At 39.0% G+C, this 24,629-nt stretch overlaps 1 protein-coding gene across 1 annotated transcript in view; it reads right to left on the bottom strand.

The window, feature by feature from the left end:
• RNF115 (ring finger protein 115) overlaps window positions 1-24,629 on the bottom strand; it is a 72,300-nt gene that overhangs the window by 5,765 nt on the left and 41,906 nt on the right. Inside the window, exons 4-5 of the mRNA XM_068964853.1 lie at window positions 23,235-23,446; window positions 764-814 (exon numbers count right to left, since the gene is read on the bottom strand). Of these exons, the coding sequence (XP_068820954.1) occupies window positions 764-814; window positions 23,235-23,446 (263 nt within the window). The remainder of the gene's footprint in view (window positions 1-763; window positions 815-23,234; window positions 23,447-24,629) is intronic.

The raw sequence follows: 24,629 nt of genomic DNA, 5'->3' as shown, positions 1-24,629 counted from the left end.
CAGCCTGTGGCCTTACACCATGAGCAGCTTTCAAGTAGAGAAGCAGCCATAGAAGTGTCTCTGAATCACAACTTAGAGTAGTTACAAAAGGGATTTGGCAGCAACTCTTTCTGGAGCTGTTGGTATACTACCCTGCATGACAGATATCCAGACTCTTTGGCTGGAACATGCTTAAAGAAACTAGAGGCTGGAAAACAGGGTAACTGTGTGGAAGGACCAAGGTCCCTCTGAGCAAAGAAGCCTTCTGGGGTAGAGTCAGAAGTGGCAAATAATGTCCAGACAAGAAGACATTCCATCTTTAACCTGTACAGTAAGTAACTGTCACTCTGTTACTGAATTTAAGCCTTTTGTTTCTTCTTAAAAAACCTTCTTACTTTGAGAAAAGGAAGTGAAGCAATGTTTTCAATTTCAGAAATTCTTAAGGAATAAAATCTTCCCATATAATCTCCAAGAGAAACTCACGAATCAGACATCAAACTTGGTAGGGACCACCTCACTCCCTACCTCAGCACGACCCTCAGACCTGAGTATGAATAGAATCAGACACCCTGCAGGACCAGGATGGCCCTCATCAGCCTGAATTACACAAAAAATAAGTTCTGATTAAGTTTGGGCTCAGCAGACAACAGCAGTCTTTAACAGCCTGCCAATCACATCTATACACTCACCTGTGCAGCTCCTTTTGTCTCTCATTATGGCACAGATACTACAGTACTGAAACACTACTCCAGGAGACTGAGACAGAAGGCAACTAGTTACTTACCAAGAAAATGGGGATCCAGGAATGAATCCTGCAATGATCTGTTGTAGTACTCTGTTGAAGAAAAAAAAATAGTTAAGACAACAGACTCATGAAAGTACTCTGTAGATATCCATGGCTGACTCATCATCAACCCCCTGCCCATAACACAGTGGCTTTTCACTCTAAAAAATAGCACCAGAAATCAGTCTGCTATCTGGTAGACTGCTTCTTTGCTATTATGGCTGTCTTCCTTAGATTTTTATGAATTAAGCAGGAAAGGACTCTGACTGTATGGTTAGTGTTCAAACTATGATTCCTGGATCCTTGGCAGCAACATGAGAGGCTTAAAGAGATGCTAGGCCAGTGGGATTCTGGACCCACCTCCCTGCAACAGGAGTAGTTCCATTTTTATGTCTTATATACATTGTGCAATGGAGAAGGTAATGGCACCCCACTCCAGTACTCTTGCCTGGAAAATCCCATGGACAGAGGAGCCTGGTAGGCTGCAGTCCATGGGATCGCTAAGAGTCGGACACGACTGAGCGACTTCACTTTCACTTTTCACTTTCATGCATTGGAGAAGGAAATGGCAACCCACTCCAGTGTTCTTGCCTAGAGAATCCCAGGGACAGGGGAGCCTGGTGGGCTGCTGTCTATAGGGTCACACAGAGTCGGACACTGAAGCGACTTAGCATACATTGTGCAAAATACTATTTAAAGGTACGGCACCCCCGCCCATCCCTTTATTTGGCCGTTCTGGGTTGTCTTTGCTGCTCGGGGTGTTTTCTAGTTGTGGTGCTGTGTCTAGAGGTTTTTCGTTCTTGTGGCTTCTCTTATTGCACAGCACAGGCTCTAGGACATGTAGGCTTCAGCAGTTGCAGCTCCAGGGCTCTAGAGCACAGGTTCGACAGTTGTGACATATGGGCTTGTTCCTCCACGGCATGTGGGATCTTCCCAAACCAGGGACTGAACCCATTATCTCCTGTATTGGCAGGCACATTCTTTACCACTGAGCCACCAGGGAAGCCCTAAAGAGCCTTTTTTAAAAAAATTCCATGATAGCTAACTAAGACATTCACAAGTTATTTTATACTCCTCTTTTGGGTATAGGTTGGACTTATCGACTTTTCTTTTTTCTTTTTTGATGTACAACTGACATATAACATTGTATTTTTTTTTCAGGTACAACATGATTTGATGTTTGTATATATCACAAATGATCATCATAATAAAACTTATTCACATTCATTATCATACATAGTTATAAAATTTTACTTTCTTATGATCTACTCTCTTAGCGACTTTCAAATACGCAATACAGTATTAAAATAACACTGTAATGTAATTAACAGTAATGAACTATAATCTATCTCACTGTGAGTTTCATTTACATTTCCCTGATAATACAGTCATTGTGCTATACATTATACCCCCAATATTTATTTTATAGCTGGAAATTTGTATCTTTTGACCCCCTTCACTGATTTTTACTTATCCCCCAACCCCTGCCTATGGCAATCGACCAATCTGTTCTCTTCTATCTATGAACCTGAACACTGAATTCTTTTTTTTTTTTTTCAAGATTCCACCTATAAGATTATATAGTATTTGTCTTTCTCTGATTTATTTCACTTAGCATGTCCTCAGGGTCAGACATGACTGAAGTGACTTAGCAGCAGCGTCCATTCATGTTGCTGCAAATGGCAAGATGCCAGTCTATTTTAGAGCTGAATAATATTCCACTGTACATGTGTACCACCATTTCTTTATCCATTTGTCTATCAGTGGACCCTTAGGTTGTTTCCATGCCTTGGCTATGGTAAACAATGCTGCAGTGATCATGGGGTGCATGTATCTTTTCAAATTTGTGCTTCTGTTTTCTTCAGATGAATATCCAGAAGAGGAACTGCTGGATCGTAAGGTAGTTCTTTTTTTTTTTTTGAGGAAACTCCATATTGTTTTCCACATTGGCTATACCAATTTACATTCCCAACAATAGTGTATAGGGGTTCATTCCCTTTTCTTGACACCCTCATCAACACTTGTTATTTCTTATCTTTTTGATTATAGCCATTCTAACGGGTGTGAGGTGATAGCTCACTGTGGCTTTGATTTGTATTTCTCTGATGATTAGTGATGGCACAGCATCTTTTCACGTGCCTGTTGGCCACCTATATGTCTTCTTCAGAAAAATGTCTATTCAAGTCCTCTGCACATTTTTTAATTCGGATGTTTGTTTTTATTGTTGCTGAGTTGCATGAGTTCTTTGTATTATTTTGGGTATTAGTCTCCTGTTGGATATATCATTTGCAAATACTTTCTCCAATTCAGTTGGTTTCCTTTTCATTCTCTTGATTTCCTTAGCCATGCAGAAGCTTTTCACAGTCTGATGTAGTTCCACCTGTTTATTTTTGTCTTTGTTGCCTCTGTTTCTGGAGTCATCCAAAAAAATCATGGAATGTAAACCCAAGGGGGCCTTAGAAAGCATCACTACGAACAAAGCTAGTGGAGGTGACGGAATTCCAACGGAGCTATTTCAAATCCTGAAAGATGATGCTGTGAAAGTGTTGCACTCAATATGCCAGCAAATTTGGAAAACTCAGCAGTGGCCACAGGACTGGAAAAGGTCTGTTTTCATTCCAATTCCAAAGAAAGGCAATGCCAAAGAATGCTCAAACTACCGCACAATGGCAGTCATCTCACACGCTAGTAAAGTAATGCTCAAAATTCTCCAAGCAAGTCTTCAGCAATACGTGAACCATGAACTTCCAGATGTTCAAACTGGTTTAAGAAAAGGCAGAGGAACCAGAGATCAAATTGCCAACATCCACTGGATCCTGGAAAAAGCAAGAGAGTTCCAGAAAAACATCTATTTCTGCTTTATTGACTATGCCAAAGCCTTTGACTGTGTGGATCACAATAAACTGTGGAAAACTCTGAAAGAGATGGCAATACCAGACCACCTGACCTGCCTCTTGAGAAACCTGTATACAGGTCAGGAAGCAACAGTTAGAACTGGACAGGGAACAACAGACTGGTTTCAAATAGGAAAAGGAGTACATTAAGGCTGTATATTGTCACCCTACTTATTTAACTTCTATGCAGAGTACATCATGAGAAACGCTGGGCTGGAAGAAGCACAGGCTGGAATCAAGACTGCTGGGAGAAATATCAATAACCTCAGATATGCAGATGACACCACCCTTATGGCAGAAAGTGAAGAGGAACTAAAAAGCCTCCTGATGAGAGTGAAAAAGGTGTTTTAAAGCTCAACATTCAGAAAACGAAGATCATGGCATCTGGTCCCATCATTTCATGGGAAATAGATGGGAAAACTGTGGAAACAGTGTCAGACTTTATTTTGGGGGGCTCCAAAATCACTGCAGATGGTGATTGCAGCCATGAAATTATAAGATGCTTACTCCTTGGAAGAAAAGCTATGACCAACCTAGATAGCATATTGAAAAGCAGAGACATTACTTTGCCAACAAAGGTCCGCCTAGTCAAGGCTATGGTTTTTCCAGTGGTCATGTATGGATGTGAGAGTTGGACTGTGAAGAAAGCTGACCACCAAAGAATTGATGCTTTTGAACTGGGGTGCCGGAGAAGACTCTTGAGAGTCCCTTGGACTGCAAGGAGATCCAACCAGTCCATTCTAAAGGAGATCAGTCCTGGGTGTTCTTTGGAAGGACTGATGCTAAAGCTGAAACTCCAATACTTTGGCCACCTCATGCAAAGAGCTGAGTCATTGGAAAAGCCTGTGATGCTGGGAGGGATTGGGGGCAGGAGAAGGGGACGACAGAGGATGAGATGGCTGGATGGCATCACTGACTCAATGGATGTGAGTTTGAGTGAACTCCAGGAGATGGTGATGGACAGGGAGGCCTGGCATGCTGCAATTCATGGGGTCGCAGAGTCGGACACAACTGAGCGACTGAACTGAACTGAAAAAAATCATCACCAAGACTAATGTCAAGGAGTTTTCTGCCTGTTTTCTTATAGGCATTTTACAGTTTCAGATCATATGTACCAGTCTTTAATCCATTTTAAGTTAACTTTTGTATGGTATAAGACACTGATCCAATTTCATTCTTTTCCTTGTGGCTATCCAGTTTTTCCAACACCACTTATTAAACAGACTGTTCTTTCTCCACTGTATCTTCTTGACTCCTCTGTCATAAACTAATAGACCATATATGCATAGATTTATTTCTGGCCCTCTGTAATCTTGATTTAGATATCTATTTTCATGCCAATACCATACTCTGACTTACTTCTTTTTTTTATTTTTAAAAATTAAATTTCTTTCATTACCAAAGTTAAGGAAGTCAAATAAGACACAAAGATTTAAACAGATTCTTACAAAAGATTCTCTTTCTTATCCAACCCCCTGTTCCTGCTCCCGGAAGGGAGTCACTTTCTGTGGTTGTTTCTGGCATTCTTAAATATTCATATTCCTAAGTACTATCATGATTCATTTGTCTCTTTATCACTTGTAGTCATTCACTTATTGATTTACTGATTTCCTCTTGGAGTATATGAGCATTTAGCTCTATGAGCTAATTAGTCCAATCTCATCCTGTCCTCCAGCAACTCTGCTTTCCTGTTCCAGAGAGAGTCTGGTCAGTGATTCTGGCTGTATCAGTATCAGCTGTGACTTACTTCTTAACAATAGAATATGGCAGGATAACTGTGACTTCCAAAAGTTAAAGTGGAAGTGGAAGTGAAGTCGCTCAGTTGTGTCCAACTCTTTGCGACACCATGGACTGTAGTCTACCAGGCTCCTCTGTCCATGCGATTTTCCAGGCAAGAATACTGGAGTGGGTTGCCATTTCCTTTTCCAAGGAGAGGTCATAAAAGGCCTTGTGGCTTCTTCCTTGCACCCTCTCATGGATTACTTTCTTTGGGAAAGTGCCATATCAAGTAATCCTGTGGAAATGGCCACATGACAAAGAACTAAGGCTTCTTGGCAATATCCAGAACAAACTTGCCAAAATCTGAGTAATTCCCAATTGATTCTTCAGATAACTACAGCAACGGCCAATGAACTTACTGTAATGAACTTACTCATGAGATCCCGGGCCAGAACCACCCAGCTAAGCTGCTCTCAAATTCCCAACCCACTGAACCTATGAGATAATAAATGTTTGTTGTTTAAGCCTCTAAGCTCTGGGGTAATTGTTATACAGCAATAGATACCTAATACAGATTTTGATACCCAGAAGTGAGTGCACGCATGCTAAGTTGTGTCCGACTCTTTGAAATTCCATGGATTGTAGCCTGACAGGCTCCTCTGCCCATGGAGTTTTCCAGGCAAGAATACTGCAAGACGGTTGCCATTTCCTACTCCAGGGGATCTACCAGACCCAGGGGTCAAACATATGTCTCTTGTGTCTCTTGCACTGGCAGGTGGATTCCTTACCACTGGGCCACCTGGGAAGCTTGCTGTAAAAAAAAAACTAGAACATGGGAATAGCTCTGAAATACAGCAAAGGGCAGAGCTGGAAGGATTTTGAGGACAGTGAGTAAAAGTTTGAAAAGCCTTGAAGAAATAGTAGATGCCTGATAGCTTCTGAGGAAGAGTGAGTACTTAAGGGAAAGTGAGGAAACAGGAGGGAAAGAGATCCTTGTTATGTAGTGGAAAAATCCTGCCATCATATGGGAAGTAGAAGTTATGGCTCATGAACGGGATGATAATCTAGCTAACAAGATTTCCAGACAGGAATGTTGAAGGTCCCTTTAGGTTTCATCTTGATGCATTAAAATGCAAAAGAAGAGGAATACATTAAAGGAAGAATACTTAAAAAGGAGTTAAGATTGCATCATTCTGAAAATTCCCAGACTCTCCAGATGGCAAATGATACTAAAATTAAGAAATGGCTTTAAAAAAAAAGAAAGAAAGAAATGGTTTTCAAGCAAAGATCAAATCATGGGCATTGCCAAAAGAAAACAGTTAAAGCAGCCAAGAGTGTGGCTATAAAAATTCTTTGTGAAGACCTCAGAAAGATAGTGCCTAGAGAACCATTCAATTAAACAACTGTGGATGTCGTATTATTAATAGTTTCCTGGGGCTGCCATAACATATTCCCACAAACTGGGTAGCTAAAACAACAGTTTATTCTCTCATAATTTTGGAAGTCAGAAATCTGAAATCAAGATGCTGTCAGAGGCCTTCCTGGTGATTCAGTGGTAAAGAATCCACCTGTCAATGCAGGAGACATAACAGACGTGGATTTGATCCTTGAGTTGGAAAGACTCCCCTGGAGGAGGGCATGGCAACCCAATATTCTTGCCTAGAAAATTCCAAGGACAGAAGAGTCTGGCAGGCTACAATCCATAGGGTTGCAAACAGCCTTAGTTCTTTAGTTGCAAAACTAAAGCATCTGAGCACACACACACATAAAAGACATTATTTCCAAATAAGATTATATTCACAGCTAAGTTAGGAAGTTAGGACTTGAACACTGGTGGAGTATACAAGTCTACCCACAACAAGTATTGTCCTTCAGCAATCCCAGCAGAAGTCCATGGTAAAAAAGGGAGTATCGAAAAAAGACTTGTGAGCGTAGTTTTTGTTAACGGCATGAACTTTACTAATATTCACAGGAGACTCAAAGTTTTAAAAAAAAAACACTATCAGCTTAAATTGAAAAGTACAAAGGCAGTACAAAATGAAAAGAGATCTTTTAGGCCCTCAAAATTCTACTGGCAAGATGCAGGCTAAAAAAACTATGGAGCTACAAATCTGGACTACTTTTCATGGAAAAGAATGACTCATACAGTGGAATCAAGAGCCAGGAAGGAGGAAACAAGAGCCACAGAGACGCATTCCTGGCAGAAGTAGAACGAAGTCCTAATCAAGGACCGTCCAACATTTATCCAGACAAACATCAAAATTGCTATCCATCAGTAACTTCTGTGTGCCTTACATCTTCTCCCTTTCTAAACAGAAATCTCTATACCTGTTGATTATATTCCTGTCCCATCACTATATATTGTATATGTGAGGGGTAAAAAACTTGTGTCTTTGGTTTCTATATCTCCACATCAAAAGGAATTCTGTCTATAACCCAAAGAGCCTCATCCATACTCAGACCTAAGTAAATGACACTTGGATTTCAAGTTGATGCTATAAAGGGACAAGACTTCTGGTGGGTCTTGGGAGGAGGTGAGTGTATTTCTCACATGGGAGAAATTTCTGGCCAAAGGTTAAATTGTGGTAGTTTTAAAAAAATATGTCCAGGGCTTCTCTGGCAGTCCAGTGGTTAAGACTCTGCTTGCACTGCAGGGAGCGCAGACTCCATCCCTGGTCAGAGAACTAAGACCCCCACATGCCGTGCAGCATGGCCAAAAACTTAAGGAAAAAATTTTTTTTTAATTTTGTAAATAAAAACATGTACACAAATTCTTTAATATTCTTCCTCATGAATGTGGGCTAGACTTGGTGATTCGCTCCTTACAGATAAAATATGGCTGAAGTGACAGTGTTTGTCTTTTAAGATCAGAATATAAAAGGCATTATGGTTTTCCCTTCTTCCTTTTTCTCTCTTGGATCACTTACTCTAGGGGTAGCCAGCTGCCAAGTCATGAAGACACCAAAGAGTCCTATGGAGATGCCGACACAGTGAGGAATTGAGGTCTCCTGCCAACAGTAATGTTAGTTCACCCATCTTGAAGTGGAGCTTACCAATCCCAGGTAAGTATTCAGATTACTGCTGCCACTGCAGACATTTTGATTACAACATCATGAAAAACTTTACCAAAAACACCTAGCTAAGCTGCTCCCAAATTCCTGTCCCTCAGAAACTGTGAGATGATAAATGTCTGTTGTTAAAAGCTGCTATGGGGTTCCCTGATAGCTCAGTTGGTAAAGAATCCCCCTGCAATGCAGGAGACCCTGGTTCGATTCCTGGGTCAGGAAGATCCACTGGAGGAGGGATAGGCTACCCACTCCAGTATTCTTGGGCTTCCCTTGTGGCTCAGCTGATGAAAAATCCGCCCACAATGCGGGAGACCTGGGTTGGAAAGATCCCCTGGAGAAGGGAGAGGCTACCCACTCCAGTATTCTGGCCTGGAGAATTCCATGGACTTTAGAGTCCATGGGGTTTGCAGAGTCGGACACGACTGAGCAATAACTCTACCTTACATTGCTAAATTCTAGTATAATCTGTTTATCCAGCAACAAATGACTAGTATATCCTTGCTTGCTAGTAAAGGCATATCTCAGCAGTATCACAGGTGTGGTTCCAGACCACTGCAATGAAGCAAATGTTGCAATAAAATCACTCATATGAATTTTTTGGTTTCCCAGTGCATATAAAAGTTATGTTTACACTTTATTGTTGTCTCCTAAGTGTGTGATAACATTATGTCTAAAACAATGTACATAGCTTAATTTTAAAATATTTTATTGTTTAAAAATACTAAACATCATCTGAACCTTCAGCAAGTTAGTAGTAACACCAAAGACCACTGATCAAAAGTCACCACAGCAAATACAATAATGAAAAAGTTAAAAATATTATGAGACTTATGAAAATGTGACTCCAAGACATGAAGTGAGCAAATGCAGTTGAAAAAAATGGCACCAACAGATTTGTTGGATACAGGGTTGCCACAAACCTTCAATTTGTAAAAAACGCAGTATCTGCTAAGCGCAATAAAGCAAAGCACAATGAAAACTGGGGAGCCGTACAGTTGGCCCTCTGTACCCACAGGTTCTGCATCTGCAAACTACTGAGGGAAGGGGGGAAACTCAAGAAAGCTCCAAAAAGCAAAACTTGAATTTGCAGTTCAACACCAACTATTTATACAGCATTTACTTTGTTTAAGTGTTGCTATTTACATAGCATTGTATTAAGTGTTACAGTAACCTAAAGATGACTTAAAGTATACAGAAGGACGTACTATAGGTTATTTGCAAATACTGTTTTATATCAGAGATGCGAATTCTCAGAGTTGGGTACCAGCGGGGGGCACGGGGTGTCCTGGAACCAATCCCTCCAACAGATACTGAGGGATGACTAACTAGAACAGATAATCACATACTTGAACTAACCAATAAGTAAGTGGTAATAATCAAGTTTGAGAGAGAGACAGAGAGAAAGACTCTAGTTCCCTGAGGCTCTAAAGCAGACCCTATATAAATACTTGGAATTGCCAGGGACACCTCAGGGGATAAGCTGCTGATTTCGCCTTTATCGGCTGCTTACTCTCCAGAAGCGAGATGCAGGTTCCATCTCAGCAGCTCAAGGTGACCCCAGTAAGTGTATGAGCTGATGTCAGGAAATTATCTTCAATAGATACATACACAGTACTTACAGTGAACTTTCTTTAAACAAACACTTTCTTGTTAAAGTAATAGGAGCTAAAAGGGGTGGAGGAAGAGGTTTATGTATTAATTTTAGCAACCCACAGAAGAGAGAAATAAATCCACAGGGTCTGGAAGGGAAGATATATGCTAAAATCGGATAAGAGTAGTCACTTAGTCTCCAGAGCTGTTTTCTCTCTAGGTTTCCTCCTAGCTCCCTTGTCAGTCTCCTCTACTTATTCTTCCTACCTTCCAAACATCTAATCAAGGAGGGCTCAGAGCTCAATTAACTGAGCTCCTCTATCTTGACTCTTTTGGCAATTTCATCCAGTTTTATATTTAAGTACCATATATAGGAGATCAGTCCTGGGTGTTCTTTGGAAGGACTGATGCTAAAGCTGAAACTCCAGTACTCTGGCCAACTCATACGAAGAGTTGACTCATTGGAAAAGACTCTGATGCTGGGAGGGATTGGGGGCAGGAGGAAAAGGGGACAACAGAGGATGAGATGGCTAGATGGCATCACCAACTCGATGGACGTGAGTCCGAGTGAACTCCGGGAGTTGGTGATGGACAGGGGGGCCTGGCGTGCTGTGATTCATGTGGTCGCAAAGAGTCGGACGCGACTGGGCGACTGAACTGAACTGAACCATATATAGGCAACAACTTTCCAGGTTTTATATCCAGCCGAGACCTCTCCCTACTCAACATCTTCACTTGAATGTGTAGTAAGCACCTCAAACTTATTAAGTCCAAAAGTGAACTCTTAGATCTTCTCCACCAAACCCACCCCTTCTAGCATTCCCCATCTTAGCTGATGGTGGCTCCATTTTTCTAGTTGTTCAGACAAAAACCTTTATGTCATCCTTAACTCTTCTTTCTGTTACACCTCATATCCAATCTGCCAGCAAATCCTGTCATGCCCAAAGTCAATCTTCACCTAGAATCCAGCTTTTTTTTTTTTTTTTTAAACTAACCCTCATCCAAGCCACTGGCATCTCTAACTTTAATGCAACAGCCTCCTAACTGGTTTCTCTGCTTCTGTCTTTGCTCCCGTGCCCTTCATACACACACATACCACTCACCATTCTATTATCAACACAGTAGTTACAATGATCATTTAAAGGTGTAAGTGAGACCATGTCATTCTTCTACCCTAAAATTCCTACTGGACTTCCACTGCACTCAGAATAAAAGCCTTTATAATAGCCTACCAGTTGCTACATGATCTCAGACTCACCTCCTGATCTCTGGCCCCAACAAGTTCTCTGTGACCTCATCTCCTACTGTTCCCCTCACTTATTCCATTCTCTCTACATTAGACTCTCCTTGTTGGCACATTCCTGGCTCATACCCTCACAACTTTTATATCTATTCAAATATCTTCTCAATAAGGCCTTCGCTGACTACACTTTTTGAAGCGCCCTCCTCTATTTCTTTCCATATTATTTACTGTTTAACACTATTGATTAGGTTTATTTTGCCTGTCTGTCATTCCCCATTAGTATTTAAATTCCACAAAGGCAATTTTTTTTTTTTTACTGTTTTGTTCACTAATGTATGCCCAACATCCTGAATAGCACTTGGCAGTAATACACAAATGTTTACTGAATGACTTAAAAGACCTCAAGATGGGGCCCAATCAGATAGTCATTGAAAGATATACTCAATCTGTGAAGATTAAAAAAAGATATTATAAAATAGGTATAGTATGATTCCTTTTCAACTCTATAGATGTAGATATCTCATATATATGTATGTAAAAGGTGTACGTGATTACCTACCAAGAAACTGCTGCTGCTACTGCTAAGTCCCTTCAGGTGTGTCCGACTCTGTGTGACCCCATAGACGGCAGCCCACCAGGCTCCCCCGTCCCTGGGATTCTCCAGGCAAGAACACTGGACTGGGCTGCCATTTCCTTCTCCAATGCATGAAAGTGAAAAGTGAAAGTGAAGTCACTCAGTCGTGTCCGACTCTTAACAACCCCATGGACTGCAGCCTACCAGGCTCCTCCATCCATGGGATTTTCCAGGCAAGAGTACTGGAGTGGGTTGCCAAGAAACAAGTGTGGCTAATTTCTAGGTAATGCTGTTTTTTCAATCCAAGCCAAAACACAAAACAAAGTAAACCTATTTTTAAATTTTAAAAAAAAGTCAATTCTCAAAATTTGAGTTTTGAGTAGTGGTCAGTAAACAATGGTCCTATAACCTAGGGTTAACTTCAGGAGAACATATTCTAGGTTGAAAACCTGCTGCTGCTGCTGCTAAGTCGCTTCAGTCATGTCCAACTCTGCGACCCCATAGACGGCAGTCCACCAGGTTCCCCCATCCCTGGGATTCTCCAGGCAAGAACACTGGAGTGGGTTGCCATTTCCTTCTCCAATGCATGAAAGTGAAAAGTGAAAGTGAAGTCACTCAGTTGTGTCCGACTCTTAACAACCCCATGGACTGCAGCCTACCAGGCTCCTCCATCCATGGGATTTTCCAGGCAAGAGTACCGGAGTGGGTTGCCATTGCCTTCTCTGGAAAACTTGATAAGTAGGATAAAAAGTTATACTACTTCTCAAATCAACAGGACAAACTGTTATCAGGAAGAAGCCAAGCCAAAATTTAATCAATAAAAAACTTATAAAATATGAAATTGTATAGTACTTTCAAAACACTGGGTAACATTGTAATGATAACTACTGTAAAGTAATAACAATCATGTGGAGCAATCTGGGTTGACCTGCTAAGAAGGCAGAGCAATACGCCCCAAAGATGTGCTCATTTACACTTACATGAACGAAAAGAAAAAATAAATTGAACTTAAAACTTCCTAAGTTTTACTTACTGACACACTGATATATGTCCCTTAGAAGGAAAATTTTTGAGAAAGTTAGGCAAATGCTTAATTCTTTTTTTTCCTAATTGTGAAGACTATAAAACACTATTAAAATTTCTTTAAGTATTTTGAAACATTCATAATCCCACCAACTACAAATATCATCATTTTTGCCATATCCTGGCTCCAATATTTAACTGGCTTCATATCTTCAGGCAATTTACCTAACCTCTCTGTGCCTCAGTTTCTACTGTAAAATGGAATATTCATAGTAACTTATCCAGAATTATAATGAAGATTAAACAAATAATTGTAAAGCACTCAAACTACTATCTGGCACAAACTCTTAGCTATTACTCCTACTAATTCATATGTTCCATATAGCTCTTAGAAACATAAGTACAATTATTCATTCATTCAACACAAATATATAGTGTGTGTATTGTGTGTTTGTGCTCAGTGGTGTCTGACTTCGTGAATTCATGGACTGGAGTGTGCCAGGCTCCTCTGTCCATGGGATTTCCCAGGAAAGAATGTTTGAGTGGGTTACCATTTCTTTCTCCAGAAGATTCATTCAACACAAATATATACAGTATTCACTATAAAACAGACACTAACTAGAAGCTGGGAATACAAAAATGAATAAAATGCCACCCTAAACCACTGATCCCAGAAGTAACTGAAAAGGTTGTAACAGATCTGGTCCCCCAAAAGATGCTAGGCCCAGATAAAAATTATAGGTAACTTTTATCAAACCTTTAAAAAATAGATAATTCCTGCTTTAAACTATTCTCAACCATAAAAACAAAGCAAGATTTCCCAGTTTATTTTACCAAACTAAAATAACCCTGATACCAAAACCTGATAAAGATTATACAAGAAAATTACCAGCTTCCGTATGAATTGATGCAAAAATCCTAAAAAAGATTAGGAAGAAATCAACTCCAACAATGCATTAAAAGATCAATACTTCTTTGACAAAGTAGTTTTTAATCAAAGTCTGATGAATTCATAGTGTTCATTCAATGTTAGAAAATCTATTAGTTAATAAAATGCACTAATTGTTTAAAGGAGAAAAACTATAAGGGCCATCTTCATAGGAGCACTTGCCATCCTCAATTAAAAGCCCATAATAAATCAGGAATAAAATAAATGTGATAGTGCATGTATTAAGAACCAAAAGCAAATGTGCTTAATAAAGAAACACTAATTCACTTTTACTGAAGTCAGGAAGAAGACAAAGATAACTATTAGGTAACTTTGTTTTGATAATAAAGTCAATGCAACAGATAAGAGAAATAATGAGGCATAAACAGAGGGAAAAAATACAATCAATATTTGTAAATGATACACCTGTTAATCTAGAAAACTTAGAAAATAAAATGAATAACTATCAGAGCTAATAAGACAACTAAATTAAGGAGCAAGGTGTTGGATAGCAATCTAACAATCAGTTTAAAAATTAAGTGAAACTATAAAATTTTACTCAACACATCAAAAAAAAACTATACAAATTGAGATATGAGCCGTGGGTCCAGATGAGAAGTTTCAATATTATAAAAAGTACCAACTGTCCCCAAATAAATGAAATTCCAGTCAAAATTCCAATGGGATAAGAGAGGTCAGAGACTGACAAATTACATTTAAAACTCATTTGAAAGAGTAAATGTAAGAGAAGCACTCAGCAGTTTTTAAGAAGGAATAATAATGAAATAAACTTTCACTACTAGGTATCAAATCATACTATAAAATTATAGAAAGTTAATCAGGAAGACATAGGCATAGGAGCATACAAAAAAAATCAGATCATAATACAGAGTCCAGATATGGATATGAAAGCGTATACATAACAAAGGTAATATTTCAAGTCAGATGGATTATTCAATAAATGATAATGCAAAATAACTATATATTCATATTCGGAGGGGACATATTAACTCAAAAAATGCACAAGAATAATACCACTCAGTACCAGAAGTGTGTGCACAAAACACAGAAATCCTCCCTGGAAGTGGATGGAGGCACATATCCACTGGGATGAATGCTCTAATGTTCTTATAAACTTGGAACTACCATTAGCTGTCTTTCATTTTACATAGGAGAGCTATCTAATAATGATGCCAACAAAGAGAGGACACAGACAGACAGATAATGATAACATACTGACCAACCACTTAGATCCATCTAAGAACATCTAATTTACATCAGTGGTCAATACTGTCCCCACACAGCAACTGAGAAATCCAAAGAGATGGTTTTGCTAGATACAATAAATGGGGTAGTACCATTCATACTCAACAGATAGGAACGAGCAGTACTAGTCATCCTGCCAAGAAATGGGAAGACAGCCAGGACCAACACGGAACTGTCTTCCAACATGTATAATTTGTGAACATCCTGCCTGGACATCCATTTGGGGCATGTCTGTTTAGAATTAACTGAATTTTCTAGTAACACATCTACTGTGAAAATCAAGGGAAAATTATACATTCCCACCCCCAGCACTTTCCCAGGAAGTCTTCACCACTTTGGAAAATCCTAACACTAGCAATCACGGGTTCGATCCCTGGGTGGGGAAGATCTCTTGGAGTAGGAAATGGCAACCCACTCCAGTATTCTTGCCTGAGAAATCCCATGGACAGAGGAGTCTGGCGGGCTACAGTCCAGGAGGTCGCAAAGAGTCAGACACGACCGAGCACGTGCAGATGCACACAACTCTGGCAATGCTGTTTGTGGTAGACGGAGATGGCAGATATTACACTCTCATACCATCTGCCTATCATATTCTTTTTTAAAAAAATTACAGACATTTATTCTTTAGTTGAAAAATCCATACACATAATCAGAATATACAATTTAAGATTTCTTTTTAGTGGAAAGGAATCCAAGTTCTCAAGAGCTTTGATGAGCCTGTAACATGTTTTCTGGAAATCACTTAACTGAGCCTTTTGAGACTCTGGAACAAAACAGAAGAAAAATTGGTTCAAGAAAATCAGCACTTAGATTTTTAAATCAAGCTATCTATTCTTAATTCTATACATCCAGAACTAGAAAGAACTGGGACAATTCGCTTCTATATTTGTGACATACTCAGATTTACCCTAGCAAAGAGATGCCTGCTCTACTGGAAGACATAATGCAAACAGAATAAACTCAACAGAAGATGGTGGTATGCTTTCTTTTTGGCCACACATGTGGCTTGTGGGATTTCAGTTCACTGACCAAGGATGGAACCCAGGCCACAGCAGTGAAAGCCTGGAATTCTAACCATTAGGCCACCAGGAAACTCCTGGTGGTATGCTTTTAAGGAGGACCCAATTGATGGCCTGTGGCAAGTTTATGGAATGGTAAGGATTTTCAGAGTAGGGATGAGAAAAATAGCTACAGAAAAGGTAATGTAAGACTGCAAATAAGAACTTATATTGATAACTGAACTGAGCAATGATATACTTTTAAACAAAGGTGGACCTCATTTACCTGATGTTCAATTTCCATCAGTTTCAATACATACCACTGTGAATATCGCTACTACTTTGTATGTAATTCAGGATTCCATAGACCCCATGGAGACATGGAATTCAGTGAGAAGCCTTCATCTTTTATGTGAGATTCAAAGGCACTGTGAAGACTGAGGTCAACTGAGCTAACCAGGTTAACTAGGATTTGTTTCATTTGTAAGAGAACCCTCCTGCAACAGTTCTATTTAATTCTCCTAAAAATGGTGGCCTTTTAAACTCTTCTCCTTTCAGAAACAGCAGTTATATAAATGGGATGCTGGATTAAACCTAAAAACAGGGGCACTGGTCAACTTTCATTATTTTTCTACATATAATCATGGCAAAAGGTTAGGAGATCCCTCTTCCCACTCTACATATTTCTAATCAAAATATAATTGGAAAGTTTGTCCTTGCCAAACTATAAAAACAGTTACTTGAGAATAAACCAGCAGAGTACTGCATCACCTCAATAAAGCTGTAGGTTTCATCATTTACACCAACAAATCTACAGGGGTAGCTTCTACACCCCTCTTTTGAAGACTTTATTTCACACCTCTCATATCACACAGCATTTTAAACACTGACATGTAACTACCTAATAAGATAAAGCAAAGATGAAAGTGTTCATAAAGCCAGGGATGAGCAGCTTCCACATGATTTTTAATTCTTTACAGTCTCAGGATTAAGCTGTCACTCAGGCTTTGCTTCATGTTACATAGTGTATGGATGATGTTAATGTCGCCCCCAGGCCCCATTTCCTGGCCTAATTGCATTTTAAAATAAATAAGTAAAGGGGTGTAAAAGATAAAACTGTTTATCTTATTAAACACACTATCACTTAAGAGTCTTCTAACATTATTGCACTTTAATTTTCATAATTTCCCAATGCATTCATGAAGCAATTTTCAGAAAATGTTTTAACAAATTAAAGAGCTTTCTATATCTGATATTTGTATGTATTTGTGAAATGATTATCACATAAGTCCAGTTAATATTTGTCACCACACAGTTTAAAAATTTTTAACATGAGAACTTTTAAGACCTACTCTCTTAGCAATTTTCAAATATGCAATAACATTATTAACTATAGCAGCCACATTGTACATTATATTCCCACGACTTATTTGTAAGTGGAAATCTGTCCTTTCTGACACCCTTCACCCATTTCACCCACCTCCCACTCTAAAATCCCTCTGGCAACCACCAATCTGTTCTCTGTATCCATGACCCTGATTAATGAATTTTTTTTTAAGATTCCACCTATAAGATGATACAGTATTTGTCGTTCTTTGTCTGATTTACTTCATGTAGCATAATGCCGTCAAGGTCAATCCATGTTGTTGCAAATGGCAAAATTTTATCCTTTTTCATGGCTGAATAACACACACACACACACATATATATATATGTGCATCACAATTCCTTTTTTTAATCTATTCATCCATCAATGGCTCCTTAGGCTGTTTCCATGTCTTGGCTATGGAAAACAATGCTGCAACAAACATGGGATGCCATTTATCTTTTCATATTTGTGTTTTTGTTTTCTTCAGATAAATACCCAGCAATGGAATAGCTGGATCATAAGAAAAGTAGAGATACCAAGGGAACATTTCATGCAAAGATGGGCTCGATAAAGGACAGAAATAGTACGGACCTAACAAAAGCAGAAGATATTAAGAAGAGGTCGCAAGAATACACAGAACTGTACAAAAAAGATCTTTACGACCCAGATAGTCACCATGGTGTTATCACTCACCTAGAGCCAGACATCCTACAATGTGAAATCAAGTGGGCCTTAGAAAGCATCACTACGAACAAAGCTAGTGGAGGTGATGGAATTTCAGTGGAGCTATTTCAAATCCTGGAAGATGATGCTGTCAAAGTGCTGCACTCAATATGCCAGCAAATTTGGAAAACTCAGCAGTGGCCATAGGACTGGAAAAGGTCAGTTTTCATTCCAATCACAAAGAAAGGCAATGCCAAAGAATGCTCAAATTGCACTCATACTGCACAAGTGCACTCATCTCACATGCTAGTAAAGTAATGCTCAAAATTCTCCAAGCCAGGCTTCAGCAATATGTGAACCGTGGACTTCCAGATGTTCAGGCTGGTTTAAGAAAAGGCAGAGGAACCAGAGATCAAATTGCCAACATCCGCTGGATTATCGAAAAAGCAAGAGAGTTCCAGAAAAACATCTATGTCTGCTTTATTGACTATGCCAAAGCCTTTGACTGTGTGCATCACAATAAACTGTGGAAAATTCTAAAAGAGATGGGAATACCAGACCACCTGACCTGCCTCTTGAGAAACCTATATGCAGGTCAGGAAGCAACAGTTAGAACTGGACATGGAACAACAGACTGGTTCCAAATAGGAAAAGGAGGATGTCAAGGCTGTATATTGTCACCCTGCTTATTTAACTTCTATGCAGAGTACATCATGAGAATTGCTGGGCTGGAAGAAGCACAAGCTGGAATCAAGACTGCCAGGAGAAATATCAATAACCTCAGATATGCAGATGACACCACTCTTATGGCAGAAAGTGAAGAGGAACTAAAAAGCTTCTTGATGAAAGTGAAAGAGGAGAGTGAAAAAGGTGGCTTAAAGCTTAACATTCAGAAAAAGAAGATCATGGCATCTGGTCCCATCACTTCATGGGATATAGATGGGGTAACAGTGGAAACAGTGTCAGACTTTATTTTTTTGGGCTCCAAAATCACTGCAGATGGTGACTGCAGCCATGAAATTGAAAGACGTTTATTCCTTGGAAGGGAAGTTATGACCAACCTAGATTGCATATTGAAAAGCAGAGACATTACTTTGCCAACCAAGGTCCGTCTAGTCAAGGCTATGGTTTTTCCAGTGGTCATGTATGGATGTGAGAGTTGGACTGTGAAGAAGGCTGAGGGCCGAAGAATTGATGCTTTTGAACTGTGGTGTTGGAGAAGACTCTTGAGAGTCCCTTGGACTGCAAGGAGATCCAACCAGTCCATCCGAAAGGAGATCAGTCCTGGGTGTTGTTCGGAAGGAATGATGCTAAAGCTGAAACTCCAGTACTTTGGCCATCTCATGAGAAGAGTTGACTCATTGGAAAAGACTCTGATGCTGGGAGGGACTGGGGACAGGAGGAGAAGGGGACGACAGAGGATGAGATGGCTGGATGGCATCACCGACTCAATGGACATGAGTTTGGGTGAACTCCGGGAGTTGGTGATGGACAGGGAGGCCTGGCGTGCTGCAATTCATGGGGTCACGAAGAGTCGGACACAACTGAGTGACTGAACTGAACTGAAGGTTGTCCTATTTTAAATTTTTTTGAGAAACCTCCATCCTGTTTCCCACAGTGGCTACACCAATTTACATTCCTACCAACAGTGTAAAGGGTTTTGTTCTCTTTTCTCCACAACCTCATCAACACTTATTAGTTCTTGTCTTTTTTAAAACAGCCATTCTAACAGGTGTAAGGTGATATTTCATTGCGGTTTTGATTTGTATTCCTCTGATGATTAGTGATTCTTCACATTCCTTCATGTCCTTTCTGGCCATTTGTATGTCTTCTTTGGAAAAATGTCTATTCAGATCTTCTGCCCATTTTTTACACAGATTGTGAGGCTATTTGCCTTTCATTTTGTTGATTTCCTTTGCCATGCAGAAGTTTTTTATCCTTTGATGTAGTTCCACTGTTCATTTTTGCTTTTGTAGTCAGATCCAAAAAATCATCACCAAGATCAATGTCAAGGAGCTTACTGCCTAAGTTACCTCATATGGATTTTATGGTTTCAGGTCTTATGTACAAGTCTTTAACCTATCGAGTTAATTTCTGTGGATGGTATAAGACAGTTTCATTCTTTTGCACGTGGTGACTCTCAAAGCCCCACAATTGCATCTAGCTTTCTCCTTGGCAATAGACTGAAGGCTTTGAGCAAATTTTCACTGCTTAACATCCTGATTGACAGGCCTGCCATAGGATGCATCCTTAGGAAATGTGCATTTACAGCCACTAAAATACACACAAATCCAATATACAACATAATCTCGCCTGGCCTTGTATCCCAGTCCATGCACTTTATCAAGCCAAGTGGGGCTGGCAGTCTTACAGAGCTCTGCGAGCTGGCAGCACTGTACCCTGAGAAGAAAGTGCATTAGGTCAACTGCTCTTCCTCTATAGCTCCTGGATGTATTAATACTTGTACTAATACAAGTACCTATCTTGGCTTACCTAATGGCTGCTGCCAGAGAGAAAGGCACCATCACTTTCTTAGTGATTCTCCACACATAAGCAAGCATCTGGTATTTCACAGTCTCCCAAATCAGTCATAGCCAAGTATTTATAAATTTAAAAACATATTTTTTATGTATTACTTTTAGTTCTCTTTTATATTAGTTGGAGAATAATAATATAGGCATAGATGTTTTAATTATATTTTATAGATTATGAATAAATTCCAAATCAGGATAATAAGAAATGATATCATATTTGCTAAAAAAGGAGAGATGTTGGGCCTTCGGCCAAGAACCACTGGAGTTATATGAACCAACACATTCTAATTTTCGCAAGTTATATTAAATTTCTATTGCTTGTAACAAAAGAGTTCTGACCATTATAAGAAAAAAGCACTAGATAAGAAAATACTGGGAGAAAATATGAGAATATTTTAAAATCATGAGATAAGGAGAGAGACTTTCTAAGTATGGTATGAAATCTAAAATATGTAATATATAAACAATATATAAAAGATTAAGATCTTTGCTACATAGAGAGAACTCCTATAAAACAATTTTTTAATTCCATAATAGGAAAACCAACCAAAGGATATTAATATACAATTCATAAAAGAAAAAATATAAATACCTAATATTATATGAAAAGAAGCTTAATCAAATGAAAAAAAGAGACATAAAAAGTAATATTTAGCATATTACTAGCATATTTTTGTCTATCAGATCATGAAAGATAAAGACTGATAACAGTTTGATAAGGATGTTCCGTACATTTCAAATACTATTGGTGAGAATATAACGCTATAGCCTTTCAGAAGGGCAATTGGACAGTATCAATTTTCAAATGGTCATATCCTTTGACCCAGCTCTTTCTCTCTTAGAATTTTATACTCCAGCAAAAGAATTTCAGAAAAACATCTACTTCTGCTTCATTGACTACGTGAAAGCCTTTGATTGTGTGGATCACAACAAACTGGAAAATTCTTAAAGAGACTGGAATACCAGACCATCTTACATATTTTCTGAGAAACCTGTATGCAGGTCAAGAAGTAATTGTTAGAACCAGACACGGAAAAACAGATTGGTTCAAAAATAGGGAAAGAAGTACATCCAGGTTGTGTACTGTCATCATGCTTATTTAACTTATACGCAGAGTACATTATGTGAAATGCTAAGCTGGATGAATCACAAGCTGGAATCAAGATTGCTGGGAGAAATATCAACAAACTCAGATATGCAGATAATACCACCTTAATGGCAGAAAATGAAGAGGAACTAAAGAGCCTCTTGATGAAGGTGAAAGAGGACAGTTGGCTTAAAAACTGTCTTTTTCTGGCTTTAAGCCAAAAAAAGGTGGCTTAAAACTCAACATGGCATCTGGTCCCATCACTTCAGTGACAGATTTTATTTTCTTGAGCTCCAAAATCACTGTGGACGGTGACTGCAGCCAAGAAATTAAAAGACGCTCCCTGGAAGAAAAGTTATGACAAACCTAGACAGCATATTAAAAAGCAAAGACATCACTTAGGTGATAAAGGTCTATATAGTCAAAGCTACTGTTTTTCCAGTAGTCATGTATGGATGTGAGAACTGGACCATAAAGAAGGCTGAGTGCCAAAGAATTGATGCTTTTGAATTGTGGTGTTGGAGAAGACTCTTGAGAGTCCCTTGGACAGCAAGGACATCAAACCAGTCAATCCCAAAGGAAATCAACCCTGAATATTCACTGCAAGGACTGATGCTGAAGTTGAAGCTCCAATACATGGCCACCTGATACAAAGAGCCAACTCTGGGAAAGATCCTGATGCTGGGAAAGACTGAGGGCAGGAGAAGGGGATGACAGAGAATGAGATGGTTGGATGTCATTACAGACTCAATGGACCTGAGTTTGAGCAAACTCCAGGAGACAGTGAAGGACAGAGAAGCCTGGCATGCTATAGTTCATGGGGTTGCAATGAGTTGAACATGATTTAGCAAATGAACAATAACAAAATGAGAACAGCAACACCACCTGCCATTTTACATGGATTAAATGAGATAAGTAGAAAAAGCACAAAGCACAATCCTATGCACATGGCAAACACTTAAAAATTTAGTGTTTATCATTCCTACTAAATGGTATCCATGAGATCAAGAACTACTATCTGTTCTGCTCACCATCATATCCCCAGTATCCAGTAAAGTGTCTCAACATAAAAGACACTCAATAAGTATTTGTTGAGTGAACTTTTTGCAGTCACAAGACTCTATATTCCTATTAAATTTCATATTAACTCCATCACTCCAATCTATTGAGGTCTTTTTGAATCCTAATGTCATCCAATATATCTACTATCTCTTTCAGTATCTTCTGAAACTTTGATAAACATATCACCTAGATATTTATCTGAAATATTAATAAAAATGTTAACTAGAGACCTATGTCATTAGTTTTATCATCCTTCAGTTTATCATCATTGGCAAACTGGTACTAGTTGAATATAGACATTCAGTTTGGCTTCATTTTCATTCTGCATGTATATTCTCATCTTGTCCACAAGATACTAAGTATGAAAATCTTATTATGTCAATTAGATTATGTCAATATGCCCTTCACTGAAACTAACCTTAAAAAGAATTTAAATAACAACTTGGCACTCACCTTTCAAAAGCTGGGGATCTCTCAGGACGAGTACTTCCTCGAGATCTGTATCTCTGAGTCATAGGCAGCCGTGGAGGCCGACTTGGTCCCCAGAAGTCAGTGTGAGTTTGGTGACTCCTCTCATTGGCTCTGTTATCTTGGTCCAGTAGACTGCTACTTAGAAAGGGTCTAAAATCTTGGAAAAACATCGTGGGGTCCAAACGGTCCCAGAACTAGCAAAAACCAGAAATAAACAACATGTTACTTGTTTCAAGAAAAGGCGACAGAGGAAACAGGATGAAAACATACTGAAAAAAAGAGAGGATTAATTTTTAAGACTTCAAAATTCAGCAGTTTCAAATTTTAAAAATGTATGCTTCCCAATTTCATGGAGGAAAAAAGCGAAGTCTTTGAAGTGTATGCACAGGGGGAAAATTTTGTATACCAAGAAATAATTCCCTTCATACAGAAAGAAGCCAATGGCCAGACCTTAATACTGAGCTCATAGCCACATGGCTCTGACCAGTTTCCCACACTAAAATTAAAAACATGAACCAAAGGTTGATCATGAACTTCTGTCCTAAGTACAATCAATCATCTAGATCAACATTATAACCCTGTGTATTGTAACAATGACATCCACATGTCTACCACAGAATAACCTAAGATTAAATAAAATGGATGTATACACTTGCGGGGGAAAAAAAGGCATCAACACTACAAAGTGAAGATAGATGTCTATAAAATACTTAACTTATAGAAGGTACATGAGAAAGCTGTGTCAAAGCTGTGCCAAAGCAATGCAACAATGTCTGATAAGGCCATTCTATTGTACACACTTTTTACTAAAAGTGTATTGGCATGGGACAGGCATGTCTAGGGGCGAGGGGGAAGGAGAGTGTTTGTTGGGTTTTTGCCAAGGAATCATTAAACAAAGAGTAAGAGGAAAAAATCCAAGTTACCTCTAAAATAATTTAAATTTTATTTATTTGGGCATCAGATATTTCAAGAGTTCCACAGAACACAACTTACTTCACTCCATCCAACCAAGTACATAACTCTGGTCACATCCTGGTCTTTTCATGTTATTTTAAAGTTTTAAATCACGTTAAAAAAACCTCATTATTTATTGTATTTTTGTATGTTACTAAAATATTAAACTACTCAGTTCATGACCTTAAATCCTAAAATCCTCACAGCTCCTCCACCCCAGACTGATCTTTCTTCCAGAGACCCATACTAGCAACAGCCTCCTTTAGAAATACTCAGAGAAGGGTTAGCAGCTCAGGTGCACATTAAGCTAAGCTGATTCTCAATCTACCTTCCAGTAATCTGTCACATCAATTCTTGAAGTTAAGGGGTTTGTCTAGGTTTGTCGATAATGTTATTTTTTGCTAATTTTTCCAGTTTATAATT

Source organism: Capricornis sumatraensis, chromosome 2 (genome assembly GCF_032405125.1).
Source record: "Capricornis sumatraensis isolate serow.1 chromosome 2, serow.2, whole genome shotgun sequence".
NCBI classification, from domain to species: Eukaryota; Metazoa; Chordata; class Mammalia; order Artiodactyla; family Bovidae; genus Capricornis; species Capricornis sumatraensis.
Note: the sequence above shows the minus strand (reverse complement) of the source record. Positions and strands in the feature narration are given on the sequence as shown.